The sequence below is a fragment of the Micromys minutus genome, assembly GCF_963924665.1.
Source record: "Micromys minutus genome assembly, chromosome: 8".
Classification (NCBI taxonomy): domain Eukaryota; kingdom Metazoa; phylum Chordata; class Mammalia; order Rodentia; family Muridae; genus Micromys; species Micromys minutus.
The window spans coordinates 23986098-24000121 of NC_137977.1; the positions used below are offsets into that span (position 1 = coordinate 23986098).

General features: G+C 41.1%; 1 protein-coding gene and 1 pseudogene across 15 annotated transcripts in view; one reads left to right on the plus strand and one right to left on the minus strand.

Moving 5' to 3' along the window:
• Window positions 1–6641: 6641 nt before the first annotated feature.
• Window positions 6642–14024, plus strand: part of LOC308423582 (ankyrin repeat and KH domain-containing protein 1) — a gene marked incomplete at its 5' end in the record, with an annotated part of 94859 nt that continues 87476 nt past the window's right edge. For all 14 annotated transcript variants that reach the window (XM_080920337.1, XM_080920348.1, XM_080920344.1 and 11 more), the window contains one exon: window positions 6642–6929. In XM_080920337.1, the coding sequence (XP_080776463.1) occupies window positions 6642–6929 (288 nt within the window). The remainder of the gene's footprint in view (window positions 6930–14024) is intronic.
• On the minus strand, window positions 7971–8350 carry LOC308423146 (activated RNA polymerase II transcriptional coactivator p15-like; annotated as a pseudogene). Its single transcript has one exon. The product of its transcript is annotated as an activated RNA polymerase II transcriptional coactivator p15-like (transcript).

Sequence of the window (14024 nt, forward strand, 5' to 3'; positions counted from 1 at the left end):
TTTCATAGTTTTTGTGACGATTGTGAAGGGTACCTTTTCTCTAATTTCTTTCTCCACATGTTTGTCCTTTGAGTATAGGAAGGCTACTGATTTGTTTGAGTTAATTTTGTATCCAGTCACTTTGCTGAACTTGTTTATCAGCTTTAGGAGTTCTCTGGTGGAATTTTTGGGGTCACTCAAGTACACTATCATGTCATAGGCAAAGAGTGATGTTTTTATCTCTTCCTTTCCGATTTGTATCCCCTTGATCTCCTTTTGCTGTCTAATTGCTCCAGCCAGGACTTCCAGTACTATGTTGAATAGGTAGGGGTAGAGTGGGCAGCCTTGTCGAGTCCCTGATTTTAGTGGGATTGCTTCAAGTTTCCCACCATTAAGTTTGATGTTGGCTGTTGGTTTGCTGTATATTGCTTTTATTATGGTTAAGTATGGACCTTGGATTCCTGTTCTTTCCAGGACTTTTAACATGAAGGGGTGTTGAATTTTGTCAAATGCTTTCTCAGCATCTAGTGAGATGACCACGTGACTCTGTTCTTTGAGTTTGTTTATATGGTGGATTACATTGATGGATTTCCTTATATTAAACCGTCCCTGCATCCCAGGGATGAAGCCTACTTGGTCATGATGAATGATCGTTTTGATGTGTTCTTGGATTCGGTTTGCAAGGATTTTGTTGAGTATTTTTGCATCAATGTTCATAAGTGAGATTGGTCTGAAATTCTCTTTCCTTGTAGGGTCCTTGTGTGGTTTAGATAAGAGGGTTATTGTAGCCTCAAAAAATGAGTTGGGTAATTTTCCATCTGATTCTATCTTTTGGAATAGTTTGGCGAGTATTGGTGTTATATCCTCAATAAAAGTCTGATAAAATTCTGCACTGAACCCGTCTGGACCTGGACTTTTTTTGGTTGGGAGGCTTTTGATGACTTCTTCTATTTCTTTAGGTGTTATAGGGTTATTTAGATGGTTTGCTTGGTCTTGGTTTAACTTTGGGACCTTGTATCTGTCTAGGAATTCATCCATTTCCTCCAGATTTTCCAATTTTGTGGAATATAAGTTTTTGTAGTAGGATCTGATGATTTCTTGAATTTCCTCAGTTTCAGTTGTTATGTCTCCACTTTCATTTCTGATTTTGTTAATTTGTATACTCTCTCTTTGCCCTCTAGTTAGTCTGTCTAGGGGTTTATCAATCTTGTTGATTTTCTCAAAGAACCAACTCTTGGTTTTGTTGATATTTTCAATGGTTCTTTTTGTTTCTATTTGGTCTATTTCTGCACTAATTTTGATTATTTCTTGCCGTGTACTCTTCTTGGGTATATCTGCTTCCTTTTGTTCTGGGGCTTTTAGCTGTGCTGTCCGGTTGCTGATGTAAGCTCTCTCCAGTTTCTTTTTGGAAGCACTTAGAACTATGAGTTTTCCTGTCATTACTGCTTTCATTGCGTCCTATAGGTTTGGGTATGTTGAGTTTTCGTTTTCGTTGAATTCTAGAAAATCCTTAATTTCTTTCTTTATTTCTTCTTTGACCTTGCTATCGTTTAACAGAGCGTTGTTTAGTTTCCATGTGTATGTGGGCTTTTTGTTGTCTTTGTTGTTAAAGACCAGCCGTAGACCATGGTGATCTGAGAGGATGCATGGGAGTATTTCAATCTTCTTATATCGATTGAGGCTCGTTCTGTGTCCAATTATGTGGTCAATTTTCGAGAAGGTGCCATGGGGTGGTGAAAAGAAGGTGTATTCTTTTACTTTAGGATGATATGTTCTGTAGATATCTATTCATTCCAGTTTGTTCAAAGTCTCTGCTAGTTTTACAGTGTCCTTGTTCAGTTTCTGTTTCCATGATCGTCCATTGGAGAGAGTGGGGTATTAAAGTCTCCCACTATTATTGTGTGGGGTGAAATGTATTTTTTGACCTTTAGTAAGGTTTCTTTTATGAATGTAGGTGCTTTTTTATTTGGAGCATATATGTTAAGGATTGAGAATTCCTCCTGACAGATTCCCCCGGTAATGAGTAAAAAGTGTCCTTCCTCATCTTTTTTGATAACTTTTGGTTGGAAATTTACTTTATTCGATATGAGAATAGCCACTCCAGCTTGCTTCTTGGGGCTGTTTGCTTGGAAGTTTTTTTTCCCACCCTTTTACTCTGAGATAGTGTCTGTCTTTGTCTCTGAGATGAGTTTCCTGTATGCAGCAAAAGGCTGGATTTTGTTTATGTATCCAGTCTGATAGTCTATGTCTCTTTATTGGGGAATTGAGTCCATTTATGTTAATAGATATCAAGGAATAGTTGTTTCTGTTTCCTACTATTATTGCTTTTGTGGGTTGAGTTGTGTCTGTGTCTTTTTCCTCTTTTGGTTTTCTTGTTTAGGAGTTTTCTTAGGCTGTATTTTCCCTCATTGTATTGGGTTTTCCACCTATAATTCATTGTAGTGCTGGGTTTGTGGTCAGATATTGTGTAAATTTTGATTTGTCTTGAGATATCTCCATCTCTCCATCTATGGTGCTTGATAGTTTTGCTGGGTATAGCAGCTTGGGCTGGCACTTGTGCTCTCTTAGGGTGTGCATGATGTCTGTCCAGGCTCTTCTAGCTTTCATAGTCTCTGTTGAGAAATCGGGTGTGATTCTGATTGGCCTGCCTTTATATGTTACCTGACCTTTTTCCCTTACTGCTTTTAGTATTCTTTCTTTGCTTTGGGCACTTGGTGTTTTGACTATTATGTGTTGGGAGGTATTTCTTTTCTGGTCCAACCTACTTGGAGTTCTGTAGGCTTCTTTTATGCTCGTGGTCATCTCATTCTTGAGGGTAGGGTAGTTTTCTTCTACGATTTTGTTGAAGATATTTACTGTGCCTCTTAGTTGATACTCTTCTCCCTCTTCTATTCCTATTATCCTTAGGTTCGGTCTTCTCATTGTGTCCTGGATTTCCGGGACATTTTCGGTTAGGAGCTTTTTGGTTTTTGCATCTTCTCTGGCTGTTTTGTCTATGTTTACAATGTTGTCTTCTGCCCCCGAGATTCTCTTTTCCATCTCTTGTAATCTATTGGAAATGCTTGCTTCTGTGACTCCTGATTTCTTTTTTAGGTGTTCTACCTCTAGGGTTATCCCTTTTAGTGTTTTCTTTATTGTGTCAATTTCCGTTTTAAATTCCCTCTTCCATTCCTTCATCTCTTTGGTTCTGTTTTCCTCTAGTTCTTTGAGTGTTTTTCTTGTTTCCTCTTTAAAAGCTTCTGAGTCTTTTTGCTTTTCCTCCCGTTCTTGTTTAAGTATCTCTATCAGCATCTTGAGGTATGATTTCAGGTCTGTGTCTTCTTTTTCTGGAGTGTTTGGCATTCCAATGTTTGCTGTTATGGGAGAGCTGGGTTCTGGTGTTGCCAGGTTGTCTTGGTTTCCTTGGGATATACTCTTTTGCTTTCCTCTTGCCATTTTGTTGTCAGTGATATGTTCTCGCCTTTCCCTTGTATCTGGTCTGTGTCCCTGGATCTCCACTGGTCCAGGTGGCAGATGGGCGAGCCCTGTTCTATGTCTCAGAGTCGCCAGGTGGGAACAGAAGTCCCAAAGTTCTGTTCCTGGTTTCTGGATCAGGCAGGTCGGAGTGTGCGCTTTCCGTGCGCACTCCACAGAGATCTCTGTGCTCCCTGGCTGCCTAGATCTCCTACTCACCAGTTTTTCAACCTTTAGGAGCTGCCGGTCCGAGTGGCAGATGGGCCGGGCTCTGTCCATAGTTGAGTTTTAGGCCATAGTTACACAATAAAAACAAACAAGCAAACAAAAAACAAAACAAAAACCCAGCCAGGGACAGGAGGTGAAAGTGGTAAGATCACAAGCTCTACTGTATTGAAAGTTTGCAGCCATCCTGGGCTATGTGAGACCCTGTTTCAGAAAATAAAAACCAGGAGCAGTTGAGATGGCTCACGTGGGTAAACATGCTTACCATACAGGTCTTGCAAACATGTAAAGGTGAAATGAGAAAACCCACTCCACAGCCTCCACACACGCACGTTGGCACATGTAAACACACACACACAACATAAGTAAACAAACACATGCACATAAGAGGCCTGCAGAGATGGGTCTGGATGTTCTTGCAAGGACCTGGGGTCTGATTCCTAACACCCACATGGCAGCTCACACTCTTTTGGCCTCTGTGGGCCCCGGGCACACATGTGGTACACATACATACATACAAACATTTATGTACATAAAATAACAAATTAAAACAATAATACAGAGCTGTAGTTGTATGTATTTCTCAAATGGATAAGGAAATGAAAATACCCACTTTTCAGTTACCTCTCTTTCAGATTCATTACAGTTGTTTAAACACTTGAATGTATGTATTCAGGGAGTTGCATCAGAAGTAATTTTTGTACCGGTGGTAGCAATGACAAGTAATTCCTTTGTAATGCTGCACCAGTCAATGCCTGTTTTTGCCTAAGGATGTATCCAAACCAAAAGCTGTAAGCCAGCTTTGAAGGGGTTGGGCAGTGCTAGTTTTCTTTTTCTTTTCTCGTTAGTTGCTTATTTTGAGTTGTGGGCTAGTCACTCCTGCCTTGAAAACACCAGGGGATGCAGGCTAATTAGATCTGTGTATGTTAGCTGGAGCATGCCTTTAATCCTAGCGCTTGGAGGCAGAGTCAGATGGATCTTTGAAAGAACTAGAAATGTGTTTAATCATAGGAAACACTATTTCTTGGCATATAAATTAACAAGTACAATCTGAAAAATTTTAACAATTAGAAAAATGCTGTGGCTCAGCACTACCCCCCGTTCAAATCACTGCATTTTTGATCTTTTGATTGATCTTGGCCTTTAATGGCACAACCATCTCTCCAGCCCAATTATATGAAATTTCAAAACCCAATTTAATGGAGGCGAAATATACTGACTATTGCACAACTGAGATAGATGATTCATTATAAAGGCTCTAAATAGAAAAATGACAATGCTTTTGTTTCTAGCTAACCTGTTTTATGTAACTTTGCTGGGTAAAAAAAAGGACATTTGTCATACAAATATCACCAAACTCCTTTGTGATTTTCTTAAATCATGAATTAGTGAGGAACCAGACACTTTTAATTATTTTTATTGGTAAAATATAGGAGGGGGTGGTAAGAGAGAGAGGAAGGGAAAAAATCATTAGAGGGGGATGACTTCCTTGGTCAGCAATTTAGCTAGAATTGGTTTGGCTGGCAGAACCCAGGACAGGCAGAGAACTGAAGAGGATTAGTTAAGACAAACTCATCTTCCCTATAAGTTGGTCATTCTGCTAAGGTCTGTGTTCTACCATTTTTTTAATTCCTAACCACCCAATGGGGACGGTGCACACATTCCCATTTTACACAGAGTAACATCAAACGCTCCGAGGTCACTCAACAAATTAGTGGCGGCACAGGACCAGAAATAGCCCGCGAGCATGCTCTCTTATCCGCGTCAAGTCCTGCGGTCGGATTCCACGCACCGTTCTGTCTTCCTCCGCGGGACAGTTCCCAGGACCAAGTGATGGCGCTGTCCAGCCCGCCGGCTTCCCAGGGAGAACGCGGTCCCACCGCGCCATCCTGCCCCAAGGCTGTAGAGCGCGCCAGTCCAGCACCAGGCGCGCGGGCGGTAGAAGCCTCAGAGCAGCCATCGGAACTGCTCTCGGGTTGCTTAAGCTCCGCGCGCTACGCACTGCCTGGACAGGCGGGAGGCGCCAAACAGAACCAGCCCTACCCTGGTTCTGGATTAGCGGGGCCGCTCCCAGTCTTTGACTCTTTCCCAAACAGCCAGAGGCAAACGGGTTAAGTAGCCTCACCTGTCCTGGAGGCGGAGCTTGACGTGGTGACTGACGTCGCGATCTTCCAACCAGGAAATGGCAGGAAAATGGGGCTTCCCTAAGACTGATTGCTTCTTTCCGCCAATCCCCGTGCAGCTACTTCCGGCCATAGCCGCGGTGCCTGTGGGAGAGCGACAGGTGGGAGCTATTTAGCTACCTCGACGCCTCTTGCATTTTGGACGCACAAGACTCTCCAAGAACAGGGTTAGGTCTACTTCATATTATGTTACTTCTTGCGGGTTCTCAGTTCAGCCCTCCTTTTAATGAAAAATGGAAATTCCCCAGCCCTTTTCCCGTCACCTCAGATGGGGGCGGGAAGAACAGTATTCTCACAGGCCAACTATACCACGCGACGTCCCGTGACAAAATGACCGACAATATCTCGCGCCAATGGAGTTCCCCATTGTTAGGGTTCATTTTGACTGACCAGAAGGCCAACTAATAGACTGTAAGGTCGTGATACGCTAGTCACAGAAGCTGGCCAATAGATATAGAAGGAGACCGGAAGTCAGCTCGGGAGAAGTAGAAGGCGGGTGTTCACAACCGCCTAGGCCTATGCGGGTCAACGCAGCTTGGGGGCTGCGAGCCAGCTAACAGCGCGTGACGGTGAGCGTGAGCGACAGATCTCTGTGGCCAATGATTTGCAGGCGCCTAGTATTCGCAACCAGTGATGAGTCTAAGGGGCGGGAGGCAGCAGGTTAGGCAGTGAGAAGTTAGTGGCGCTGCTGGGACGGGGGGAAGAGACGCTTCTTCCTCCTGCTGCTCTTTGCTTTCCCGGGATTAGCCGCGGCGGTGGCCGCTAGCGATTCGGCGGCGTCTCCGGTTCCGCGTGAGAACCATGCTGACAGACAGCGGGGGCGGCGGCACCTCCTTTGAGGAGGATTTGGACTCCATAGCTCCGCGATCCGCCCCAGCTGGGGCCTCGGAGCCGCCTCCGCCGGGAGGGGTCGGGCTGGGAATCCGCACCGTGAGGCTCTTTGGGGAGGCTGGGCCCACGCCGGGAGTCGGTGGCGGCGGCAGCGCGGGCGGAGGGGATGCAGCGCTGGATTTCAAGTTGGCGGCAGCCGTGCTGAGGACGGGCGGCGGAGGTGGTGCCTCTGGAAGCGACGAGGACGAGGTGTCCGAGGTATAGCTCCAGGACCCTTGTCTCTAACGTTGCGTGAGACGTGAAATCTTTGGACCAGCACCCGGCTAGTTCACCCTCCCGCTTCCCGGGTGCAGTGTTCTGACAGCAGTCGCCTGCAAGGCGACGGTGGCAGCGGTGCGGGCCTAGTGAGCGCTCGGCTTGCTCTTCGGCGTGCGTCAGGAGCGGGACGGGTTCCCGTCCCCGTCTGTAGACCCACAATAGGGAGTTCTTTGGTCTGCGAGCTTCGCGCGGGAACCCAGACTCGGCAGGCTACCTCCCGCCCACCCCATGTTGGAGATGGGGGAGGGCGGGGTCTTGTTAGCCAAAGTCCCTGCCCTTGGTACTGAGGGAGCCTGAGAAAACTGGCGGACACAGCTAGCTCAAAAAGCCTGTCTGCTGTTCGCCTCTGCCTTAAGTGTGGCCTTGCCTGTCTGTGTATTTACGTAGAGCAGTTCTTATTTTCTCTTTAGTTTGAAGCAGGTGAGTATTAAGTTCTCAGCTTTTACTCCGGGAAAAAAAATCACGTGATCGGCTCTTGGACGTTTTATGAAGTTAGACAGGAAAAGGAAGTTCCAAGACATCTTTGAGCTTCGGAGTAACTGGATAGTTGAACGCTGAGGTTTTTAGCCTCCCAGAAGATGAGGCATGTGCACAGACTCCTTTTTTCTTGTGAAGAAAATGCGTTGAGCTCTTGCATTTCTTTTAGCACGTGTGTATTACTGTGTGCACGTTTAGTCTCTTGAAGAAAAGTTGACACATACAGTTTGTAGATATTTGCACACATACATTTGCATTTACAAGTTGACTATTATATTATTTTCTTTGACAGTGGTCAGGACAGAAAACTGAACCTGTGTTTTTTTTTTCACTTAGAACATAATAATAATGCACATTTAAAAATAAAAGTATTTGTCTTACAAATTGCTCTGCAATCCAAATATACAACAGCTTGGAAAACAACTTTTAGAAAACAAACAAAAGTCAATGTTAAAAGACAGATTAAAACAACTACAACAGTACAGGTTTGCTATGGCTCAGATATTACAGTTTTCTTACTGCATCATCTATGTTGGAGGTCTGTTTCTTCAGCTGGCTGTTCCATGTTTAAAGAAATACCTTTTTCTCCCTGGTTTTATTTCTTTGAGTCCATCCAATATTCTCTAATATCAATTAGAATTTTTCCTTTAAAGTCCCGAACACTGACATATCTCATCTTTCCAATCTGGAACATGTTATCATCCTTGCTGTTGCTGCTGCTCTGCTTGGAGGATGCCAGAGCTCTAGAAGTCTCGTTAGGCTTTTGCTTCTTCACAGGTTTCTCTGAAACAACCTGCTTTTTCCTCTTTAACTGTTTTTTCAACTTCGTTGTCAGAATCACTGCCTGAAGAGCTTGAAGAAACAAATTCCTTTGATATAGGCATTGTTCTGCTCCAGCCGTGCAACAGCATCTCACTCGCTCCACTGCTCTGGACTGAACCTGTAATATGCTCAGAATTAAGTGCTCTTTTTAATTTGGCTGCGATTTGTTGACTTTTAATTGTTGAAATTTAGTCTGTGAGTTGCTGTGTAGACCAGGGTGGCTGAAATTTTCTGTGATTCTTCTGCCTGTATCTCCTTAATGCTGGATTACAGGTGTGCACCACTCTGCCTAGCTAACTTTCTTCTACATTGGTCCTAGCATGTCTGGTTCATCCCTTGTAACTTTAACCTCTGGTCCTGGTGTTAAAGTACAGGAATTTCTGTGTACCTGGCTTGTGCATTTGAGAGGAATAAGAAGAAATTATTGCAAAGTACAGTCACAGCACTGTTTTTTCTAGGTTTGAACAGGAGGTTTTTTGGATTCAACATTTTATAAAAAATGGGGAAAAAAAGATGTGTATGTTATCCATCTGTATTTTTTAATTTCCGTGTAAGAAAATAAATTTTGGGTCAAGATGAGAGAAAAACTTTATTTGGGCAGTCAGTTGTAGGGAGAGCTTGTAGCTCCCTTGATTTTTCCTTTGTGGAAGGTTTTTATCCTTTCAGTGAAATGATGAGAGCTGAATTCAGAGCACATGGATGTTTGGCTAGGAAAGAAAGTGCCTGCTAACTTTAGATTCTAAAGATTGATTTCTTTGTAACTTGTAAGGGAGAATCTGAAAAGGCTGGCTTTATTCTAAATGTTATGGGACTCCTTGATTTTTTTGGGGGTCACTTTGACATAATTGGCATGAATTAGAGGTTACTGATTTGCTTTTATATGAGTAGTGTTTAAATTTCTTCACAGATAAAAGTGTTAGTGAACTTCAAAGTCAAATTCTTGTCTTAGTGTTTGTCACATACACTGTATTAAAGCTATGGGTACAATCTATATATTTTCATACTAGTTTTGAGACAGGGTCTTAATATATACCCTGGCTATCCTGCAACTGCCTTTGTAGTCAAGATTGGCCTTGAACTCAGGTCAGCCTGTTTCTGCCTTCCAATTACCAGGATTGAATGCATTTGCCACCATGCCCAGCTTGATACTTTAAACACCATTTTTGGTTTTATATGTAATGGTGTTTTGCCTACATGTGTGCACACTGCTTCAGTGCCTGGTTCCCATGGATTCCAGAAAAGGGTGTCATGCCCTCTAAAACTGGGGTTACAGCTGTGAGCCACCATGTGGATGCTGGGATTTGAACTGGGAGAACCTTTGGAAGAAGTTAGTGCTCTTAACCCTAAGCCTCTCCAACCTCAGAACACCTATTCTTATTCCCCTGTTTACTTATACATTCTGTGCTAAGAATGAATTTAGGTACTGAGAGTATATTTAGATCCCCTCCCCCCTTTGGACAGGATTATACTTTGTAGGGAGTGCTAGGCAGTATTTTGTCTGAGCCATCACTACGTTTGGCTGGCTGGCCTTTCTTTTTCTAAAACATCTCCCCAAAATAAAACAAACAACAACAACAACAAAACTTTGGGTTTGGAATGCAAATCTGTGAGCCAGAGGGACTTTTGGGGAGGGTGAGTAGCATTTGTGGTGTACATGTAGATTCTTAACCTGTGGAGAAGTTTTTTTTTTTTTTTTTTTTTTTTTTTTTTTTTTTTTTTTTTTTTTTTGTGGTTTTTTCCTTTCAGAAAAGAAATTCCTGAAATATCTCACAGCAGCAGTAAGTGCAGTAGGGTATATAGTCTGTCTTTGTGAATGAAGTGAATTATTTTGTCTAAATTATTTACCTTTTGTTTTATTTTTTTATGAATTGTTTTTTCCTAATATTTTGGAAGGGATAACAGAATACTTAGAAAAAAATACCTACTTGTGAAGTATTTGAATAATAATAAAATTCTCATTTTATATTTCCCAAATTATTTTAGAACCAGACAATGAATTAGTTGTTATGAGTTAGCTGTTAAATAGTTTGGGAATGGAGATTATCTTCTTTCCCATGTGGGGCAGGAAAAGGTAAGAAATGAGAAATAAAAAATCCAGTAATGTCTCTTGCTGGTTAAGTTAAAAGATCCCATAGTTTGAGGAGGGAATTTAGGACTGTTACTACTAGTATATTTTTTTCTGTTTTATTTAGTATTATTGTGTGCATGCACAAATGCATGTGTGTGTGTGGTAGCATTCTTTTAGATGTCATAGGACAACTTGTGGAATTTGTTCTCTCTAGAGTTCTGGGGTTTGAACTGAGGTGGTTGGGTTTGAACCATCTCACCAGCCTCCATACATTAAAACAAACAAAAAAACCCAAACTTAGGTTTTTTTTTTTTTTTTAATTTTATTTAAGGGAATTTGTTATTTGGTTATTTGTTTAGTGGTTCTGGGGATTAAACCCAAGGCCTTGTGTTTGCCAGTTTACTCTGCTCATGTCTCTTTACTTTGTAAAATTTCAGATAGGGCCTTAATAAAATGCTCAGGCTAAGCTTTAGTTCAGGGAAGAATTAAACTTTGTTGTTGAGACAGGCTCACTGTAAAGCCCTGGCTATTCTGAACTGAATAAAGATCCATCTTCAAACTTTTGGATACTTCTCCTTCAACCTCAGTGTTAATAGGCTGATGCTAACAAATCCAATTATTGCATATAATTTTAAGCAGGCGGATTGCCTTGTATTTCTTCAGGGCTATTGAGTCTCTTATTCATATAAGTCCTAGAGGAGTCAGAATTTGCATTTGATAATAGAGGTCAGGTTAAAAATGTCTTCAAGCTAGTACACAACTATAATCCAATGAGTTAGAATGAGTCAGGAGTTAAAGGCCAGCCTCAGTTTCATACATAGCAGGGCCAGCCTGACTCACATGAGAACCTGTCTAAAAAAAACCAAATCATATATATCAACTTAAATTAATTTTTTACAATTTATTTTTATATGTGTGTCTTTATGCCATCTGTATGTTTGTCAGAATCTCTAGAACTGGAAGACAATTCTAAGCACTGGTGTGGGTGCTGGAATAGAGCCTTAAAAGTATTCCATGTTCTTAACCACTGAGCCATCTATCTCTCCTTACAAGCCAGTTTTCTTTTTTTTATTTATTTTATGAATGGTTTGGTTTGTAGGTATTCGTGTGCAGTACTCACAGAGGCCAGGTGAGGGCATCAGATCTCCTTGGGACGGGAGTAAACAAGATAGTTGTGAGACACCATGTGGATTATGGGAAGTAAACCCAGATCCTCTGGAAGAACAGTGATTCTTCCTAACCATGGAATCACCTTTCCAGTGTACAAGCCATTTTTTTGTTTGTTTGTTTTGAGACCCATCTCTGCCTCTGCCACAGCCACTACAAACCAGTTACAAATCAATTTCTAAATGTGAATTTGAGTGAAACCTCTTCCTTTTTAGCAGATTGAAAGAAAAAATTCCTAAAGAAAATCAGTGATTTTAAAAATTTCTATTGTAAGAGTGTGCCGTGACAACTTTTAAAATGCTGGGTGCAGTTGTACACACATATACCTTTAATCCCAGGCAGACAGATTTCTGAATTAAAATCAGCCTGGTCTATATATTGAACATTGAGTTTCAGGCTAGCCAGGGCTACAGAGTGGAACTGTATACTACAAAGTTATGGGACTTAGGGTATAACTCACAATAGGGTGGAATTCTTACCTAATACACATGCATCTCTGGGTTCAATCTCCATTACAGGAGGAAAAAAAGGTTAAAATTATTATAAAACTAAACAGTCTCATAAAGAACATGTAAAAAGTAAAGTCCTTCTAGCCTTTCAACTCTCATCCTTCAAGGTAGTCAAAATTTTTTTTTCAAAAAATTTATATTATATTGATAGTTTTGACAATTATGTAAAAGTACGAAGATACTGACTATGGCTCTAAAAATTCAAAGCAGAAACTTTGTAGGGATTTTTTTCTTCTCTCTGAAAATTACTTTTGGATTCAAAAGCACAGGCTGGAGAGGTAGAGTCAGAAGTACAGACCATATAGAGTTGAGTTTTTTTCTTCCAGTGGCAATAGAGCTAATTTCCTTTATGAGTTATTTGTTACAGAGCAGGGTTTTTATTAGCATACTGACATGTTGGGCCAGATAATTCTTTGTTGTGAGGGTTTCCCTATGCATTTTTAGCATCTGTATCTATCCACTAGATACCAGTGGAAACTACCTGAGACTCAAGTTCTTCAGACATTCATATGATGCTTCACAGGAACAAAGTTGCTCTTGCTTGGTTTAGAGGTAACTCTTGTCAGAGTACAATTTTGTCATGAATACTCTGTATGCAAACTTTGGGTAAACAAGGTGACTCACTGCTTTTAATAGCATCCCAGGGCTTATATATAACAAGAGAGAAATAGAAGGAAGGTACTAAAAAGTTTAATGTAAAACTAGTCAGAAATGTTTTAAATTTTCTAAGTAAATTTATCAGTTAAAAGAACTTTCACTTAAAATAGTTTCAAAAAGTTTACATAGTTTGCATGAAAGTAAAAATACAACAATTGTTATGGGAAATAAAATAGAAAGGGTTTTATTATATAAGTATCAGTGATAAAATAGGAAATATAATGTGTAAACTTCGGAGACATTAGAAACGTTAAACACAAGAGGCCATGCGCTATTACTACTATAACTGTTAAATACTTCAGTATCAATCTTGGACAGTATCATTCTGTAAAGCAGTAAGATAATATATAAATTGATTGTGATTATGAGTTATGAATTTAGAGCAATGTGGAATTGGTTAGTGGGAGTGGAAAAAGGCATTGTGAAACTTGAAGAATGAGGGTTTTGTTTTTAAGGGTTTTTGTTAGTGTTATAATGCATCTTTAAACATCTTTAATCATAAATTTAATAAAGGAAAAGTAATGAACTCCTTTTTTCATTTTTAATGTTCCTTACAAAAATTGTGTGTATGAGAGAGAGGTGAGCATGGAGGAACATGACCCATTCATTGCCAGAATGTGAAGGTTAGGACGACTTTTGGAAGTTGGTTGTCTCCTTCCACTTGAGGATCTGGATATCCAATGCAGGTTGTTAAGTTTTTGTGATGGTGCTTTTATCTGCAGAACCATCTTTGTTGTGTCCCCCCCTTACTTGTATCCCTCCCCCACCTTTGAGACACAGTCATGGTCTAGAAATCAGGATCTTTGTGCTTTTAGTTCCTAAGTGATGGGATTACAGGTGTCTATCCATTTTTTTCTTGTACCTTCAGTTTTATCTTCCTTTCTCTTGTGTTTTGAGGTGAGATTTTATAGAGCGGAAGCTGGCCCCAAACTGGCTATGTAGCTTAGGATGATCTTGAAATAATCACTCACTCTAGTCTTGGAGAAAGGGAGTCCCTCCTCTCTTGCCTCCCCAGTGCTGGGATTAAAGTCAGCATACCTGACTTTGAACTTTTGATCATACTCTTTCAGCCTTTGGAATAGAATTATAGAGATGTGCCACCATGCTCAGCTTTTGGTAATTGTAAATAATGCTGCTGTGAACATAGGTGGACAAATCTCTTAGATCCTGTGTTTCATTCTAATTATATGTCTGTGTGGAGCGATGTGTGGAGTCTTGTGTGTTGAGTGCTTAATAGCAGTGGAAGCCAGAGGCATCAAATTCTGATGGAGCTGGAGTTAGAGGTGGGTGATGGGCATAGGATTCTGGTCCTCTATAAGAGTAGTATGTGTGCTT